General features: G+C 29.7%; 3 protein-coding genes across 3 annotated transcripts; 2 read left to right on the top strand and 1 right to left on the bottom strand.

Annotated features, from left to right (window-relative positions):
* Positions 1-940: 940 nt before the first annotated feature.
* Positions 941-1,658, bottom strand: LOC131654940 (organ-specific protein S2-like). Its single transcript, XM_058924863.1, has 2 exons — positions 1,514-1,658; positions 941-1,398 (listed from the first exon to the last, which is right to left on the bottom strand). Exons 1-2 carry the CDS (start codon positions 1,556-1,558, stop codon positions 1,156-1,158), a joined length of 288 nt encoding a protein of 95 aa, XP_058780846.1. The 5' UTR covers positions 1,559-1,658; the 3' UTR covers positions 941-1,155.
* Positions 1,659-11,786: 10,128 nt separating this feature from the next.
* LOC131657583 (protein FAR1-RELATED SEQUENCE 5-like) lies at positions 11,787-12,311 on the top strand. Its single transcript, XM_058926966.1, has one exon. The coding sequence runs from the start codon at positions 11,787-11,789 to the stop codon at positions 12,309-12,311; it is 525 nt and encodes a 174-aa protein (XP_058782949.1).
* Positions 12,312-12,446: 135 nt separating this feature from the next.
* Positions 12,447-14,269, top strand: LOC131657582 (protein FAR-RED ELONGATED HYPOCOTYL 3-like). Its single transcript, XM_058926965.1, has 2 exons — positions 12,447-14,024; positions 14,111-14,269. The coding sequence occupies exons 1-2, from the start codon at positions 12,447-12,449 to the stop codon at positions 14,267-14,269; spliced, it is 1,737 nt and encodes a 578-aa protein (XP_058782948.1).
* Positions 14,270-15,508: the final 1,239 nt, after the last annotated feature.

The raw sequence follows: 15,508 nt of genomic DNA, 5'->3' as shown, positions 1-15,508 counted from the left end.
ATCTACGGATCGCCTTTTATTGAACTATTTTCGAGCATTAAATAAAGTATCTTCATTTTCAATATATATATATATATATATCATGCTCTTGGATCCTGAAAACAATCCTGAAACAAAGACACAATGTTAATCAAATCCCGTGTTGGAATGGCGTGATGCAGCAAATGAGATTCAAGGCTAAAGTGGTTTATCATGACTTGAAGAAGGATCTCCCTGATGTGCAGTGGAAGAAAATATTCCTCTAAAACATAGCCAGGCCAAAAGCGAAATTCATTATATGGGTAGCGTGCCATAACAAGCTGGCTACAAAGGAAAGGCTCCATCGTTTTGGTCCTATCAACAACAACACTTGTTGTTTCTGTGTTGACAACGAAACGTTAAGTCACTTAATGTTCCAATGTATCAAAATGCAGGAAATCTGGAGATATGTTCTTAACTGGTTGCAGGTGGACCATAAGCCTTCAAGATGGGAAGATGAACTCTAGTGAGTTTTGGAGAAAACAAAGGGAAAGGTAGCAAGGTGGTAACTCTTAAATGTGCGTTTACTAAAACTGTCTATGAAACCTGGATATTCATAAATCAAAGTTGTTTTGATAGTCCTATTGATAGTCGTAGAGTTGGTCCAAAAATAGTTGAGAATGTCATGTAATGGTGCTGGATGAATCATAAGCTTAGACAACATGTTGTTAAACTTATAATGCCATAGGCCAATTTGGTTTGCAAGGGGTTGGATCTATGGATCACCTTTTATTGAACTGTTTCCGAATATTGAATAAAGTATCTTCATTTTCAAATATATATGTATTTTGATTCAGTTAAATTTTTATATTGTTAAAAAAAAAGCTTTAATAACTTAAGCATCAGAGTCTTTGAAAGTGCATCAACTTTGATGATAACTTTCTTTATTGTCTTTATATTCAATGTGAATGAGAGTCCGATATAGTACAATTATGATATATTATTAGAAACAAATGGTACAATTACATATAAATAATAATTTATTCTTAATAATCACGAAATAATTTTTTTTTTATATAGTATCTTAAAATTAGCATTCAAAATACTATATTATTACTATTCAATCATGACATCTACGTGCCATATTTGTGTATAGATGTATATGTATAGGAGCTTCAACCCATTCTGATAATGTGTTCAACTACCTACACCAACCATATCAGTAGTATCCTCGTGGTTCTGCTTCATGGACGTAACATGTGTGTGATATAATATGAGATTAGGTTTTACATCGAAGTCTCTAACAAAACGATCCTTCTCTTCATACGTTGCTTGATGATCATGAATAAGTCCTTTAATTGCTTCTGGCATAGCTTCATCCTTCATCATATTCTTCCAATATTCACCCATATCTTTTCTAGCAAAGCTCAAGTTACCAACCTACATATATTCACAAAAACATTGCAAAGAGTTTCACTTGGTATATATAATTAATTAATCAGGAAAAAAAACGTTAAAATGAAATTAACTTTCATGGGAAATTTAGAAAGCTTACAAAGAGAAGAGAAAAGAGTAGGAAAATAACAAAGATGTATTTCATGGTTGTTCTTAATGTTGAAAGTAATCCTTGGTGAACACATATTTATGTTTATCTCATACCATAATGGGTTGCAGAAAAAAGGTACTTTCTGTTACCAAAATGTTTGGTAGAAATCCTCTCATGAAAATATTAATATATACTTTGAGAAATGCTAGGCTTACATAAAAAAATTACACTACACCGTATGTATATACGGTTAGACCTGTCTTTCTATTTTTTTAATAATTATTCTCTAGCATTGATTTCTGTGTCACAATAAAATAGGTTGAAAAAGATCGACTACGGTGTATATACATGTATATATACATGTATATACAGTGTAAGTGAATTGGGTGTATATATAGCACACTTTATATACTTTTAAATGATAAAATGATTAAGTTGTATAGTAGGTAGGTCGACATACCAATAAAAAAGACTATTGTTTTTATTTTTGGTTTTACGTACAGTAATAAAATTCTCATTTTATTCTTTTAGTGGTTTGATTATGAGAATATTTTATATAGAAACACGAGTTTGAATTATGATCACAATATATATTTTTATTTTTTGTAATTGTTTATTTAAGTATGTCATAGTCACTAGACCAATAATTAAAAAGAAAAATAGAACTTTTTAGACATCAAATATTCAAGAAAAATGTAATTTTTAAATTTTAATATAGCAATCTAATATTTCTTCGTTATGGTTTATGGTTTAGTGAGAAAGAATTTTTATCTTTTGATTTGACATGTTTTACATTATAGTCTATTCTTTAGTGAGAGAAAGGCTTGACTAAGTAATATTATCTCTAATCTTATAAAGAGTCTAAGTAATATTATTCTTTTTCACTGACGGGTTTTTTCTTTCTCTTGCAAAGTCCTGAGAATATTTTTGAAAATAACTTTTTATACATTCATTGTCATCTCAACAAGTTTCTTCTCTTGAACCATTAAATAAAAAATAAAAAACATAATCACCTTTTAACTTACTATTCAAGTCAAAATTGTGTAGCTGCTTCTGATATTGATGTGTGAATGATCATGATCTTTAATGGAATGGTACTTGTTCTAGACTTGAATAAACACAATCTTTCATATTTTATAAAAGTGAATGAGATTTTAAATTTAATTACTAACAAACCCGTGCATACGCACAGGTTCTATGTTCGGTTTATTTTAAATAAAAATATTTTTAAAAAATAGATAAATAATAGATTATTTCGTATATAAAAATATTTAGATCAATAATAGATTTTTTCCGTATACCATTTTGGATTAAAAATATTTAATCGTAAATATCATTTCTCGTATATAAAATATTTAGATTAATAATATATTTATTTCCATATACAGACTTCATTTTGGTTAAGTTTTCATTTATAAAAATATTTGGATCAATAATAAATTTCGTATATAAAAATATTTAGATCAATAATAGATTTTTTTCCGCATACCATTTTTTAATATAAGATATTTGGGTCATGAATACCATTTTTCATAAATAATAGATTTTTTTCCATATACAAATATTATTTTTGTTTAGGTATCATTTACAAAAATATTTGGATTAATATTAAATTTTCGTAAATTAAAATATTTAAATCAATAATAGATTTTTGCTCGTATACCATTTTTGGATCAAAGATATTTGATCATAAATAACATTTTTCGTATATAAAAATATTTAGATCAATAATAGATTTTTTCCCACATACAGACTTCATTTTTGTTTAGCTATCATTTACAAAACTATTTGAATCAATAATAAATTTCGTATATAAAAATATTTACATCAATAGTATATTTTTTTTATCGTATACCATTTTTTAATAAAAAATATTTGGATTATAAATAACATTTTTCGTAAATAATAATACAAATATTATTTTTATTTAGGTATCATTTACAAAAATATTTGGATCAATATTAACTTTTCGTATAAAAAAATATTTAGATCGATAATAGATTTTTTTCCGTATACCAATTTTGGATCAAAAATATTTGATCATAAATATCATTTCTCGTATATAAAAATATTTAGATCAATAATAAATTTGTTTTCCCGTATACAGACTTCATTTTTGTTTAGGTATCATTTACAAAAATATTTTGATCAATAGTAAATTTCCTATATAAAAATACTTAGATCAATAGTAGATTATTTTCCCGTATACCATTTTTGAATAAAAATATTTGGATCATAAATATCATTTTTCGTAAATAATAGATTTTTTCCGTATATAAATATTATTTTTGTTTAGGTGTCATTTACAAAAATATTTGGATCAATATCAAATTTTAGTATATAAAAATATTTAGATCAATAATAAATTTTTTGGCCTATTCCATTTTTGAATTAAAAATATTTGGATCATAAATAACATTTTTCCTATACAAAAATATTTAAATCAATAATATATTTTTTTCCCGTATACAAACTTCATTTTTGTTTAGGTATCATTTACAGAAATATTTTGATCAATAGTAAATTTCGTATATAAAAATATTTAGATCAATAGTAGATTTTTTCTCGTATATCATTTTTGAATAAAAAAATATTTGGATCATAAAACAATATTTATGATTTTCGTAAATAATAAATTTTTTCCGTATTCAGATATTATTTTTATTTAGGTATCATTTACAAAAATACTTGGATCAATATTAAATTTTCGTATATAAAAATATTTATATCAATAATAGATTTTTTGAGTAAATTTTTTCCGTATATCATTTTTTACTAAAAAATATTTCGATCATAAATACCATTTTTCGTATATAAAAAAATATATATATCAATAATAGTTTTTTTTGGAAGTAAGAAGTGAGAAAGTGATGAAAGAGAAAAAAACAGAGAATGGAGATAGATTTAATAAGTTTGATAAAATATAAGAGTTGTATTATTTTAATAATAAAATTATGAACTTTATTGTGTAAAGACCAAAAAAACCACAATTTTAATGTGTTGGCAAAAAATCAAATAAGGGTATTTTTGACTTTTCCACAACCATTAATTTTCTTATATTATAGATAAATATGATTTTTCATGAAAGTGTGTAAGATTCTTATAAATAAAGGGTTACTGTTTCTAATTGTAGACATTAAAAAATATCATAGAATATTTATTTTCTTCATTTTATTGGAAGAGGAACCAAAGAATTAAAAAAATCTACAATTGAATAGTAATTACTTAATCAAGATCATCATCGTCTCATTGAAATTATATGAATCTTAAAGATATGCTTCCGTTTTCTATTTCATCTTGAATTGAATATATAAATTTATAAAGTCTTGACTAATCAGAAACCCAACAAATTAGTTGGAAGAGGATATGGAAACTACAAGTGCTCGAAAGAATGAAAGAGTTTCTTTGAATGGTTCATCAAAATGGAATCAAAACAAACCAACTACTTTGTTATATTAAACTTAGTGGTGACAAAATGGATGGATTGGGTGTACCAAACCAATGCATTATCAATCCACTAAACTCTCTTAATAAAAATCTAATCTAATTCATCCATTAAAGAATAAAATCCATCCAAACCATTCATTAGCATGTTTCTAATGGATAGATATCTCATCTGTCCAAAAAATAATTTAAAAATTCTATTTTTTTTTTAAAATTTCATAAAAAAAAAATTTAAATATTCTAAAATATTTTTTAAATTTCATAAAAATATCTAAATATTCTAAAAGATTTTTTTTCGTTCTTCCGGAAAAACTCGAATTTTTTTCGTTTTTTGAAAAAAAACTCGACTTTTTATTTTTCCGAAAAAATTCGATTTTTTTCGTTTTTCTGAAACAAACTAGACTTTTTTGTTTTTCTTAAAAAACTCGATTTTTCGCAAAAACTCGAGTTTTAAAAACATAGATTTTTTCGTTTTTCTAAAAAAACTCGATTTTTTTCATTTTTCCAAAAAATAACTCGATATTTCTTTTTTTCCAAAAAAAACTCAATTTTTTGTTTTTTCAAAAGAAATCGATATTTTGTTTTTCCGAAAAAAACTCGATTTTTTGTTTTTCCGAAAAAAAACTCGATTTTTTTCTTCAAAAACCCACACTTTCTCATTTTTCCGAAAAATGTCGATTTTTCATTCTTCCAAAAAAAACTTAATTTTTTCGTTTTTCCGAAAAAAAAACTCGATTTTTTGTTTTTCTGAAAAAATTCATTTTTTTCGTTTTTTTCAAAGAAACTTGATTTTTTCGTTTTTCGAAAAAAAACTCGATATTCCATTTTTTGAAGAAACTCGATTATTTGTTTTTTCGAAAAAAAACTCAATTCTTTGTATATTAAAATTTATTTTATTTTTAAAAAAAACTATTTTTATTTTTTTTAAAAAATAGTTTAATGGATTTAAAGTATAAAATAAAAATAATTCATTGGATTAATAAAATGTGTTGGATGAATTTAATCCCTCAATTAACTTATTTTTTATGTAGTGGATAAATTGAATGAATTTTTTAGTGGATGAATTAGATGGATTAAGCATAATGGATTCAATTGTCACCCCTAATTAATTTAAAGCAGCCTTATTGAATTTACGGTGAAGGACATATAGAAATAACCCTTTATGCTACTAGAGATTGCAAGACTGAAATGAATGCTTGGAGCATATTAATTCAAGATGAGTTCAGGGGCCTATGTTTGAATCTACAATGATGGATTGCCCTTAATATGGAACAAAATCTCAATAAAAATAAGAAAGATGACTTGCAGGCAATTTGGGCAATGGCATGTTATTCTATAAAGTTTTGGAGGAATAAAGAGAGCATGCGGAGGACTATGTTATACTTGTTAATCCGAGAAATTATATTTTTTGGAAAACAAAAACTTACAAGAATGCTTTTAAAATGCATGAAAAAATGGCTATAAAAAAAGAGAATTCTATGGTGCAGTTACCAATTTGACTTCAGTGGTGAAGTCACTGTCTGACCAATCAGAATTAAGCCCTAAGCCCTAATAGTGTCACAGTGGACTGAAGCATTAAATGACCCTTATTGACACTTACTGTGATAATTTTATAGTTTGTATATTGCAACTTAGTCCCTAACATATTAATATTGTTTTTAAAATGTAATGTTTATAGACAAAATCAATTAAATTAAAACAAATTAATCAACTCAACAAATTAATCAACTCATCTCCATCTCCCTCACTTCATCATCGTGAACAGAAGTTGAAAATAAAAATTCTTCATCATCTCATCTTGGCATTTTTTCCCAACTACAAACTCAACACAACAGTTATCGTTTCATCTTGGCATTTTTTCCAAACACTGCAAACTCAACACAACAGTAATCGTTCCATTCACAGGTTCGTCAAACGTAACAGGACCACAAATCTGTTTGTGTTCGTATTGAGCACGCTGCCGCAAAGGTAAATGAGAAAATGGTTGTTATATTTGTTTGAATAGTTAAGATTTACTGATTTCAAATTGGGAATTAGGGTTTAGGATTGGGAAATAAGGTTTATGATTGAATCTGTTTTATTTACATGGGTTTTATATTTGATGATTACGAAATTTCACTTTTGGTGGGTGTTGCACCCCAATTTTTGACCTCTGAGATCCCATCATTTTCTAAGTGTTATGATCATTATTGTTATACCCCAAAATTCGCCCGCGTTCTTTTTTTTCAAAGAGAAGTCAAAAGACTTCTGTCTAAAAATTTGGAGTTTTATACAATCTTGGATTTTTATTTCATAAATATCCTGATTTTATGAATACTCAATTTTTAGAATTTTTTATACAGTATTTTGGTTCGCTGTTAAATTTATTCTTACATAAACGCCAAATACTGTTTATCACTTCATACACTGTTTATTTGAGATTTATTTTCAGATAAATAATGCTGACGCAGTTTGTGCAGAATTAAAATTTGCAGGCGCGGAGTCCGGATTTCAGATTATGCTGGTAACAATTAAATTATTATTGGTTTTATTTCCCACTAATTTTTATTTTTATACTATATTATTTTTTTTTAAAATCTCTTTCTTTCTTTTCAAATATCTTCCTTTCTTTTTCTTTCAAATTAAATTCTAGCTTTATTCTACACCCCTTTTCTTTTCAAAAACCTACCATACTTTTTTTCAAATCCTACTACTATTCAAAACGGTAACACTCCACTCCCAACGTCTCTATCTCTCTCTTTTCACTCTATAAATACTCTTCATTTTTTTCATAAATTCTCACATCAAATTTCACTCATCTCCCAAATTTCTCAAACTTCTATCTCATAATTATTTTCTCTTCTTCCCCGGCAGAAATGGCAAAGTGGATGGATACACTTTTTCTTATAGTCATCACTATTTTTACGGTGATCATGTCCTTCTTCTGTCTGCATAGTCCTGAAAAATGCGGACCTGCGATGGTTACACTTCCGATCATCTATTTTCTGTTGTTCATAGCATGGATTATTAATCGTCATTTTTAAAGTTTGTTGTATCTGTCGCTTTCAAATAGTGTACCGTTTATTTTATTTGTCGTACTGTTCATTATATTATGTAATATTTGTACTGTTAGTATTAAATGTTGTACTATCTGTCGTACGGTAGTTTAATTATCAAGATAATATTATGTGTGTTAAATATTTATTTTTCTGTGCATTAAATATTTTTTTCAAGGTTATTATCGGTAATTTCGTTCGCGTACAGTATATTTTATTTATTTATTATGTTTGTGTTTTTCTAACAGCTCAGGTAAATAATTTCTCACCATTGACACAACAAAAATAAAAAGAAAAAAAATTAACTTTAACTGTTAAGTTTTCACTTTAACTGTTACGTTAATACCCGGACAGCTAGTTACCAGTCAAACCTGCTATCAGCGCAATTCTCCGTGTTTGTACCATCAGTCAAATCAATTTTTCGCACTTCAAATTTCCAAGATTTTGTTCTAGAAGTCTTCTGATAATCACGTGATCAACAGAGACTCAACACTGCACAAAAATCAGGTACGCCTAACTGTCTCCTACACAAACAGTCCCTAACTAGTTTTTTTGTTTTTTTTCAGGAGAACGAGTTTTTGAGACCTCAAATAGATTTCATGGATCTCCATATATCTCAAAGTACCACCAGGCAAATTTTCAAACTTCGATTCGCTCGGACGCGCAGTCAACAGCTCAAACAGTCAACAGACGACCAGTTTGACCAAAAAGTCAACAGACAGTCAAAAATGCAATTTTTTGTCAACATCCATATTTTGTCAAAATATTCATCATGTGATCAATGGTTGATCATAATTCATCAAGAAAAGTTCAGAAATCGACAAAACTCAAAATTGCAAAATTAGAGTTTTTTACCTAAAAGTCAACTGAACTTTGACCGACCATAACTCTCTCATAATTTATCAGAAAAATTCCAACCAAAGCTCATTTTCAAGGAAATTCAATTCTCTACAACTTTGATGTTGGGACCAAAGTCAAGAAATGCTTCCGCCTAAGAGATATAAGCCAAAACATTACAGGTTATTTTCAAAGTCAACAAAAAGCAGTTTTTTGTCAAAGCCCATATCATCAAAATAACTTCTCCAAATGCAAAAACGCTTCCAAAGTGGCTTGTAGAGGACATCTTGGGCTTTCCAAAAAGTTAAAGAACACTTTCATAGGATCAAAATTGAGGGAGATATGCCTTGATGAAGTTGACCTTTTTTGGAAAAATGCATGAAACAAGTAATGACCAAAATTTGATTTTTTTTCAAAAAGGCCAATTCTTTTGTGATTCAATCTTGATTCTCATATGTTTAAAGGGCATCCACGACCCATCCATGATTCATGACATTTTTATTTCATTTTAATTAAATTTTATTCATTTAAAGTTTAATTAAAGTGAGATAATTCAAAGATATTATCAAAGATGCTTATGGTTGCCAATCAAGACCAATTCAAGATGCTTAAATATATTATTGCAAGGTTGAAGAGAATAATACTTGAGTGTTTTAACCATGGTTAAGAAATACACTCATTGAAAATATTCCATTATCATATTTTTTCCACAAAATCAATCATGACAATTTCCACTTGCAAGGCTTCCAAGATCAAACTCTTTGCCTATAAATAGAACTTCATTTTCTTCATTCAAGAGGGGGGAAAAAAAGGGAGAAACAAGAGGAGAGCACAACAACAAACACCAAAGCCATAGCATAAGTTTTATATTTTCCAAAAGTTTCAATAAACTTGTAAAAATCAAGGCTCATTCAAATAGCCACTTTCAATCAATTTCAATCACTCTTTTCCACTCTTGGAACATCACAGAGTAAGTACAATGTAATTTTTAATATGTAGTAGTGTTAGGAGTTCATGAATTAAAAACTCCATATTTATGCATATTTTCAATTTCTCAAAAAAAAAAATGTTTTAATTTTAGTTTTAAGTTGATAAAATGTTTATTTAATTTTTAACATAAAAATATTTTATTTCTTTTCATAATTAATTTATATTGCTTAATTAATTAGTAATTATGTAAATATTGCTTTTTAATTATTTTTAACCAATCAAAAAACTCCAAAAATATTTTCCTTTTAGATTTAGGTTTATATTTTTTATAATCTAATTTTTGACATATAAAATAATATTTTTCTTGTTAAGTTTAATTATTTGTATAATTATTTGTTTAATTAGCTTGTTAATTAACTTAAAATCAAATTCCAAAAAAAAATCACAAAAAGAATGAATTAAGTTTAATTTGTTTTATATTTATTTTTGTATATTATTTGATATTGTTTCTTATCTTTTTCCTTTGTCCCGAATCAAAATAAAAGATCAAATATGGCAGAGATTGTATGCAGTTGTTTTAAGACTTTTGGAAATTTATCGTGTAGTCGCTATGATTTTATCAAGCTTCTGATAAATTTTCATTAATTTTAAATCCGAGATCATCATTCACTCACCATCGATCTTCACTAACATCGTGAATATACTTGACTAGCTTCAAGATGATTCACGTGCTAACATACTAACAATTGACTTTAATTTCCGCATTTTATTATATTGTTCTTTATATTTCTTGCTTTATGCTTTATTTTATTATTTATTATTTATATTTCTGTTATTTTTTCTTTGTCCACTTGGACATATTATTTATATTTTTGTTATTTTTTCTTTGTCTATTTGGACATATTATTTATGTTTCTGTCATTTTTTTTTCTTTGTCCATTTGGACATATTATTTATGTTTCCGCTATTTTTTCTTTGTCCATTTGGACATATTATTTATGTTTCCGCTATTTTTTCTTTGTCCATTTGGACATATTATTTATGTTTCCGCTATTTTTTTCTTTGTCCATTTGGACATATTATTTATGTTTCCGCTATTTTTTCTTTGTCCATTTGGACATATTATTTATGTTTCTGTTATTTTTTCTTTGTCCATTTGGACATATTATTTATGTTTATGCTATTTTTTCTTTGTCCATTTGGACATATTATTTATGCTTCTGTTATTTTCTCTTTGTCCATTTGGACGTATTATTTATGTTTATGCTATTTTTTCTTTGTCCAATTGGACGTATTATTTATGTTTCTGTTATTTTCTCTTTGTCCATTTGGACATATTATTTATGTTTCTGCTATTTTCTATTTGTCTATTTTGCTAACGTACAGGAAAGATCTTATAAATTAAGAGTAAGTAACTCCTAATTGCTTGCTCAAACACTTCCATTTTCAAGCAACGTATTTTCAAAACTTCTCATCTATTTTCAAAACTTTCATCTGGTATTTGAAGGGCATTATTCCCGGTGAAACTCTTCAGAGACCTATGTGACCTATTGTCCATCTTCACTTCTTCTATTTTCAAATCAACAAAGCATTTAAAAAAGTGAGCTAAGCAATTAAGAGCCCATGGATAACCATGGATACAAAGGGTGCTTAAAACCTTCCCTTTGTATAACCAACCCCCCGAACCCAAAATCTGTCAAAAGGTCTTTCCTGTTCTTTTATGCCTTTCCTTTTTTGGATAAAATAAAAGTCGGTGGCGACTCTTGCAAAAATAAAAAAAAATCAAAAAAAGAGAGCAAGGAGTCAGTTCGCAAAAACCGAGTTTACAGTGGGTACCTTTGAATCAGGTCGATTGATTTAATAAGGGAATAAGGAATTGTGATTGATGCTTGAAATTGTTTTTTGTACATGGGTTTCCTATTTGATGATTTGGAAATTTCAATTATGTTAAGTACCTTTGATTTGAATAGGAAATTAGGTACTGTGATTTATGTTGATTTTTGGTGTGTTAACAAATGTGTTAATTCAGGTTTACCATGGAAAACACCGACCATTATGATTCCAACGACTATCGATGCCGTGACAGTGGTACATCTGATTCTAAATCGGACAATGGTCAGGATGACAGTAATTCGGTGTCCAGTGCGTACCAAGGTTCAAGTGATGGTGATGGCGATGGAGATGGTGATAGTCACAATGAAAATTTTGTTGAATTTGATGCAGTTGTAGGTGATAGAACAGTGAAAATTGATGCCCTTACTCGTGATGAAATTCGTGCTATGGAATTCGGTACAGTTGATGAAGCTAATGTGTTTTATTTCAAGTATGCTAAATGTAAAGGGTTTGCCATTAGGAAAAGTGATGTTAGGACAAGATCGACTGAGGGTGGACAAACAATTATAATGAGGCAGTTTGTATGCAATAAACGCGGTCTAAGAGATACAAAACACTTAAGGAGGCTTGATAGAAAAAGAGAACACAGACCTACGACCCGCACTAATTGTCCCGCTAGGCTTCGTGTGCATTACAACCCCCAGAAGGATAGTTATGTAGTGTCATGATTTGAAGAGGCTCACAACCATGAATTAACACCATCTAGGTTTATCCACTTACACCCCATTTATCGTGAGATTACTGCAGCAGATAGAGCTCAGATTGACGGTCTACAGTCAAATGGAATTAGAACTTGTCATATAATGGGGTACATGGTTGCTCAGAAGGGTGGACACGATCGTGTTGGGTTTACAAAGAAGGATATGTACAATTATTTTGATAGTAAAATGCGTGCTACTATTAAAGATGGTGACGTTGCCGCTGCTATAAATTATCTAAATGTGAAGTCATCTACTGATCCCATGTTATATGGTAAATATGCCGTAGGCATGGATGGACGAATGAAGTCTCTTTTTTGGGCTGATGGAAGCAGTAGATCTGACTATTTTTGTTTTGGCGATGTGATTGCGTTCGACACGACTTACAAGAAGAACAAAAACAACTACCCATTGGTTATATTTCCAGGGTGTAACCACCACTCTCAGACAGTTATTTTTGGTGCTGCATTAGTGTCAGATGAAACGACAGAGACGTATAAGTGGTTGTTGGAGTGTTTTTTAGAGTGCATGGAAAATAAATACCCAGAAGCAGTTGTAACAGATGGAGATGGGGCGATGAGGGAATCTATAAAACAGGTGTTTCTGGATGCGACACATCGTTTATGCGCTTGGCATTTGAACAAGAATGCGTCTGAGAATGTAAAGAACTCGGAATTTTTGAAAGATTTTCAAAAAGCCATGTACTCTAATTTTACAAAGGATCAATTTGAAGAGTTTTGGTCAAAAACAATTAAAGAAAACGGACTTGAAGGAAATCCTTGGGTTGCAAAAACGTACGAGAACAAGTCACTATGGGCAACTGCATATCTACGTGAGAAGTTTTTTGGACGTATAAGAACTACGTCTCAATGTGAAGCCGTCAATGCAATCATCAAGAGTTATGTCAGGAAGAAAGGCTGCATTTTTGAATTTATGCACAATTTTGATCAGGCTCTGAGATCTTATAGAAACAATGAACTAATTGCCGATTTTAAATCAAAGTTTTCAGAACCTGTGATGACTACTCAACTGCGTGCCCTTGAGAGCCATGCTGCGAAAGTTTATACTACGGAGATTTTCAAGGAAGTCAGAGATGAAATAGTGAAGGCTGGATCATTGATTGTTAAGGAAAAGTTAATTCGCAACGGATTTAAGACTTATCGATTTACAAAATATTGTTGTGATAACTATGACGTAGAGGTTGTGTATGATGGTGAAACACTTCAATGTGAGTGTAGGTTATGGGATTCTCGTGGGATTCCATGTTCTCATATGTTTGGTGTCATGAAGGAAGAACATGTTAGTCTCATTTCCACCGGTTTGATTTTGTCGAGATGGACGAAGGATGCAAAAATTCACTACTTGAACATGAATTGTAATGGTTCTGATGATTCTAATATGATTGAGCTAGCTCGGTTTGGTGCATATTGTTCTGCATTTACTGCTTTTTGCAAAGAAGCTTCAAAAAAGGAAGGTGTTTATGGGGAAATAATGGGTGACATTCTGAAGTTACAAAAAAAGTATTGCAGTACGGACGATCCTATTTTGGCATCGAACTCAGCCGTAGGTGATCCAAATATTGTGAATAGCAAAGGTGCTCCAAAGAAAAAAAAGAATGACATAAAAGCTATTAGGCGATGTTCTAAATGCAACAGTAGAACTCATAATGCAAGGAGTTGTTCGGTAATTTCAAAAGCTATATTCTGTTCGTTTGAGTCAATCTGTTGCTCTTTTGATAAACATAATAGTTTCTGTTGTATAATTTGCAGGTTGCGGAAAACGCGCCATCTGAACAAAATGTTGGTATGACGTCGCGGCCAGTATCTGATTCATTCAGCCAAGTTGTGAAGGTATTATGTTTTTTTTTAATACAAGGTCTGATATGCTGTATTAATTATAACGTGTTATTATCTGTATCAAAAGAATAATTTGTTTGTTAAAACAGAACAAGAATGGAAAAAGAGGTCGCATTGGTGGAAGTAGTGTGCAAAATAAATGTACAGAACCACCGAACTCTCGTGGCGTTAATGCGACAGCGACTTCTCGCGCGGAAGTTGGAAGCACAAGCATACCCATGCCTGCAATGTATGGATTGCAACCCGTGTTGCCAGTGGTACAACCGGTGTTGCATCCAATGCATGTACAACCGTTAATCCCACTATATCCAACGACAGTTGCGGAAAATTCGGGTTCGTGTTTCGGTAGGCTACAACGACCGATGAACAATGGTGGTACTTGAACGAGCAAAGAAGTAGCTGTAATTTGACCAGGCATGAATTTGGAGGTGATTTTTAGTGGTATGACAAGGTTTAGGTTAGAATACATGCATCTATATAGGTTTTTTGTGTCCTAGCATATAGTTTGTAAGTTCAGTGGAGTCAAATTAACACTGATACAGTTTAATAGTTCTACTGTCAGTCACCTAATTCTATGAGTGCAGTAGTGGTTATATTACCATCATGCATTAATATTTTTTTTCACTTAAAGTTAATGCCATTGAATGAGGTTTAGGTTAGGTGTAACTATACCTATATATTTTTTCCAATATATATAGTAGTAGTACCACCAAGAGAGGAAAAAATAACATAACGAAAAAAATCTTGTTTTAAAAGTGAATTGTTAAGTGTTCTTGCTCTTGGGAAATGTCCAGTGGTGAATCCCACTCAGTGACTTCAAGTGATACGTAATTATGTTTATCATTTGCTTACATATTTGCGTTTACATATAATTTCATTGTTTGCTTTGAAATTTTAATAGTTGCATGTTTATCTTTTTGAAGGATGGATGAACAATGGGCTGAGTATTTAGGTAATTACGTTTACGATGAGGTTGAACAGAATGTCGATCTCAGTGACATTGAAAGTGATGAAGGTGAAGAAGAGATGGATGAAAATTTCGGTGATCCCGTGGTCGAAGAAAATGGCATTTCATTCAATTATCGTGTCACTGCTGCTTGTTTAAGAGGAAAGAATGTTTTCGTAAGTAATCTGGACCGGTTATTTTAATCGACATGTTGGTATGTTAGATACGCATGTATTGATAATGATTTTGTGCTATGAAACATATTTAAAATGCAGCACTTTCCATCTAATGTTGCTGACAATTGGTTATTGTCGTTGCAAACTGAGATAGACATTGTCGATGTTCATACCGATGTTGTTTACCCA

The sequence above is a fragment of the Vicia villosa genome, linkage group LG3, assembly GCF_029867415.1.
Source record: "Vicia villosa cultivar HV-30 ecotype Madison, WI linkage group LG3, Vvil1.0, whole genome shotgun sequence".
Taxonomy (NCBI): domain Eukaryota; kingdom Viridiplantae; phylum Streptophyta; class Magnoliopsida; order Fabales; family Fabaceae; genus Vicia; species Vicia villosa.
This window is presented reverse-complemented; position numbering and strand designations above follow the sequence as displayed.

What these genes read in the sequence shown, in the direction of transcription:
- LOC131654940 (XM_058924863.1), bottom strand. Translation starts at nt 1,558, where the DNA reads ATGAAATACATCTTTGTTATTTTCCTACTCTTTTCTCTTCTCTTT. An exon ending in TACTCTTTTCTCTTCTCTTT is followed by an intron (nt 1,399 to 1,513) that starts GTAAGCTTTCTA and finishes GAATATATGTAG; the next exon opens with GTTGGTAACTTGAGCTTTGC.
- LOC131657583 (XM_058926966.1), top strand. Translation starts at nt 11,787, where the DNA reads ATGGAAAACACCGACCATTATGATTCCAACGACTATCGATGCCGTGAC.
- LOC131657582 (XM_058926965.1), top strand. Translation starts at nt 12,447, where the DNA reads ATGGGGTACATGGTTGCTCAGAAGGGTGGACACGATCGTGTTGGGTTT. An exon ending in ATAATGCAAGGAGTTGTTCG is followed by an intron (nt 14,025 to 14,110) that starts GTAATTTCAAAA and finishes TATAATTTGCAG; the next exon opens with GTTGCGGAAAACGCGCCATC.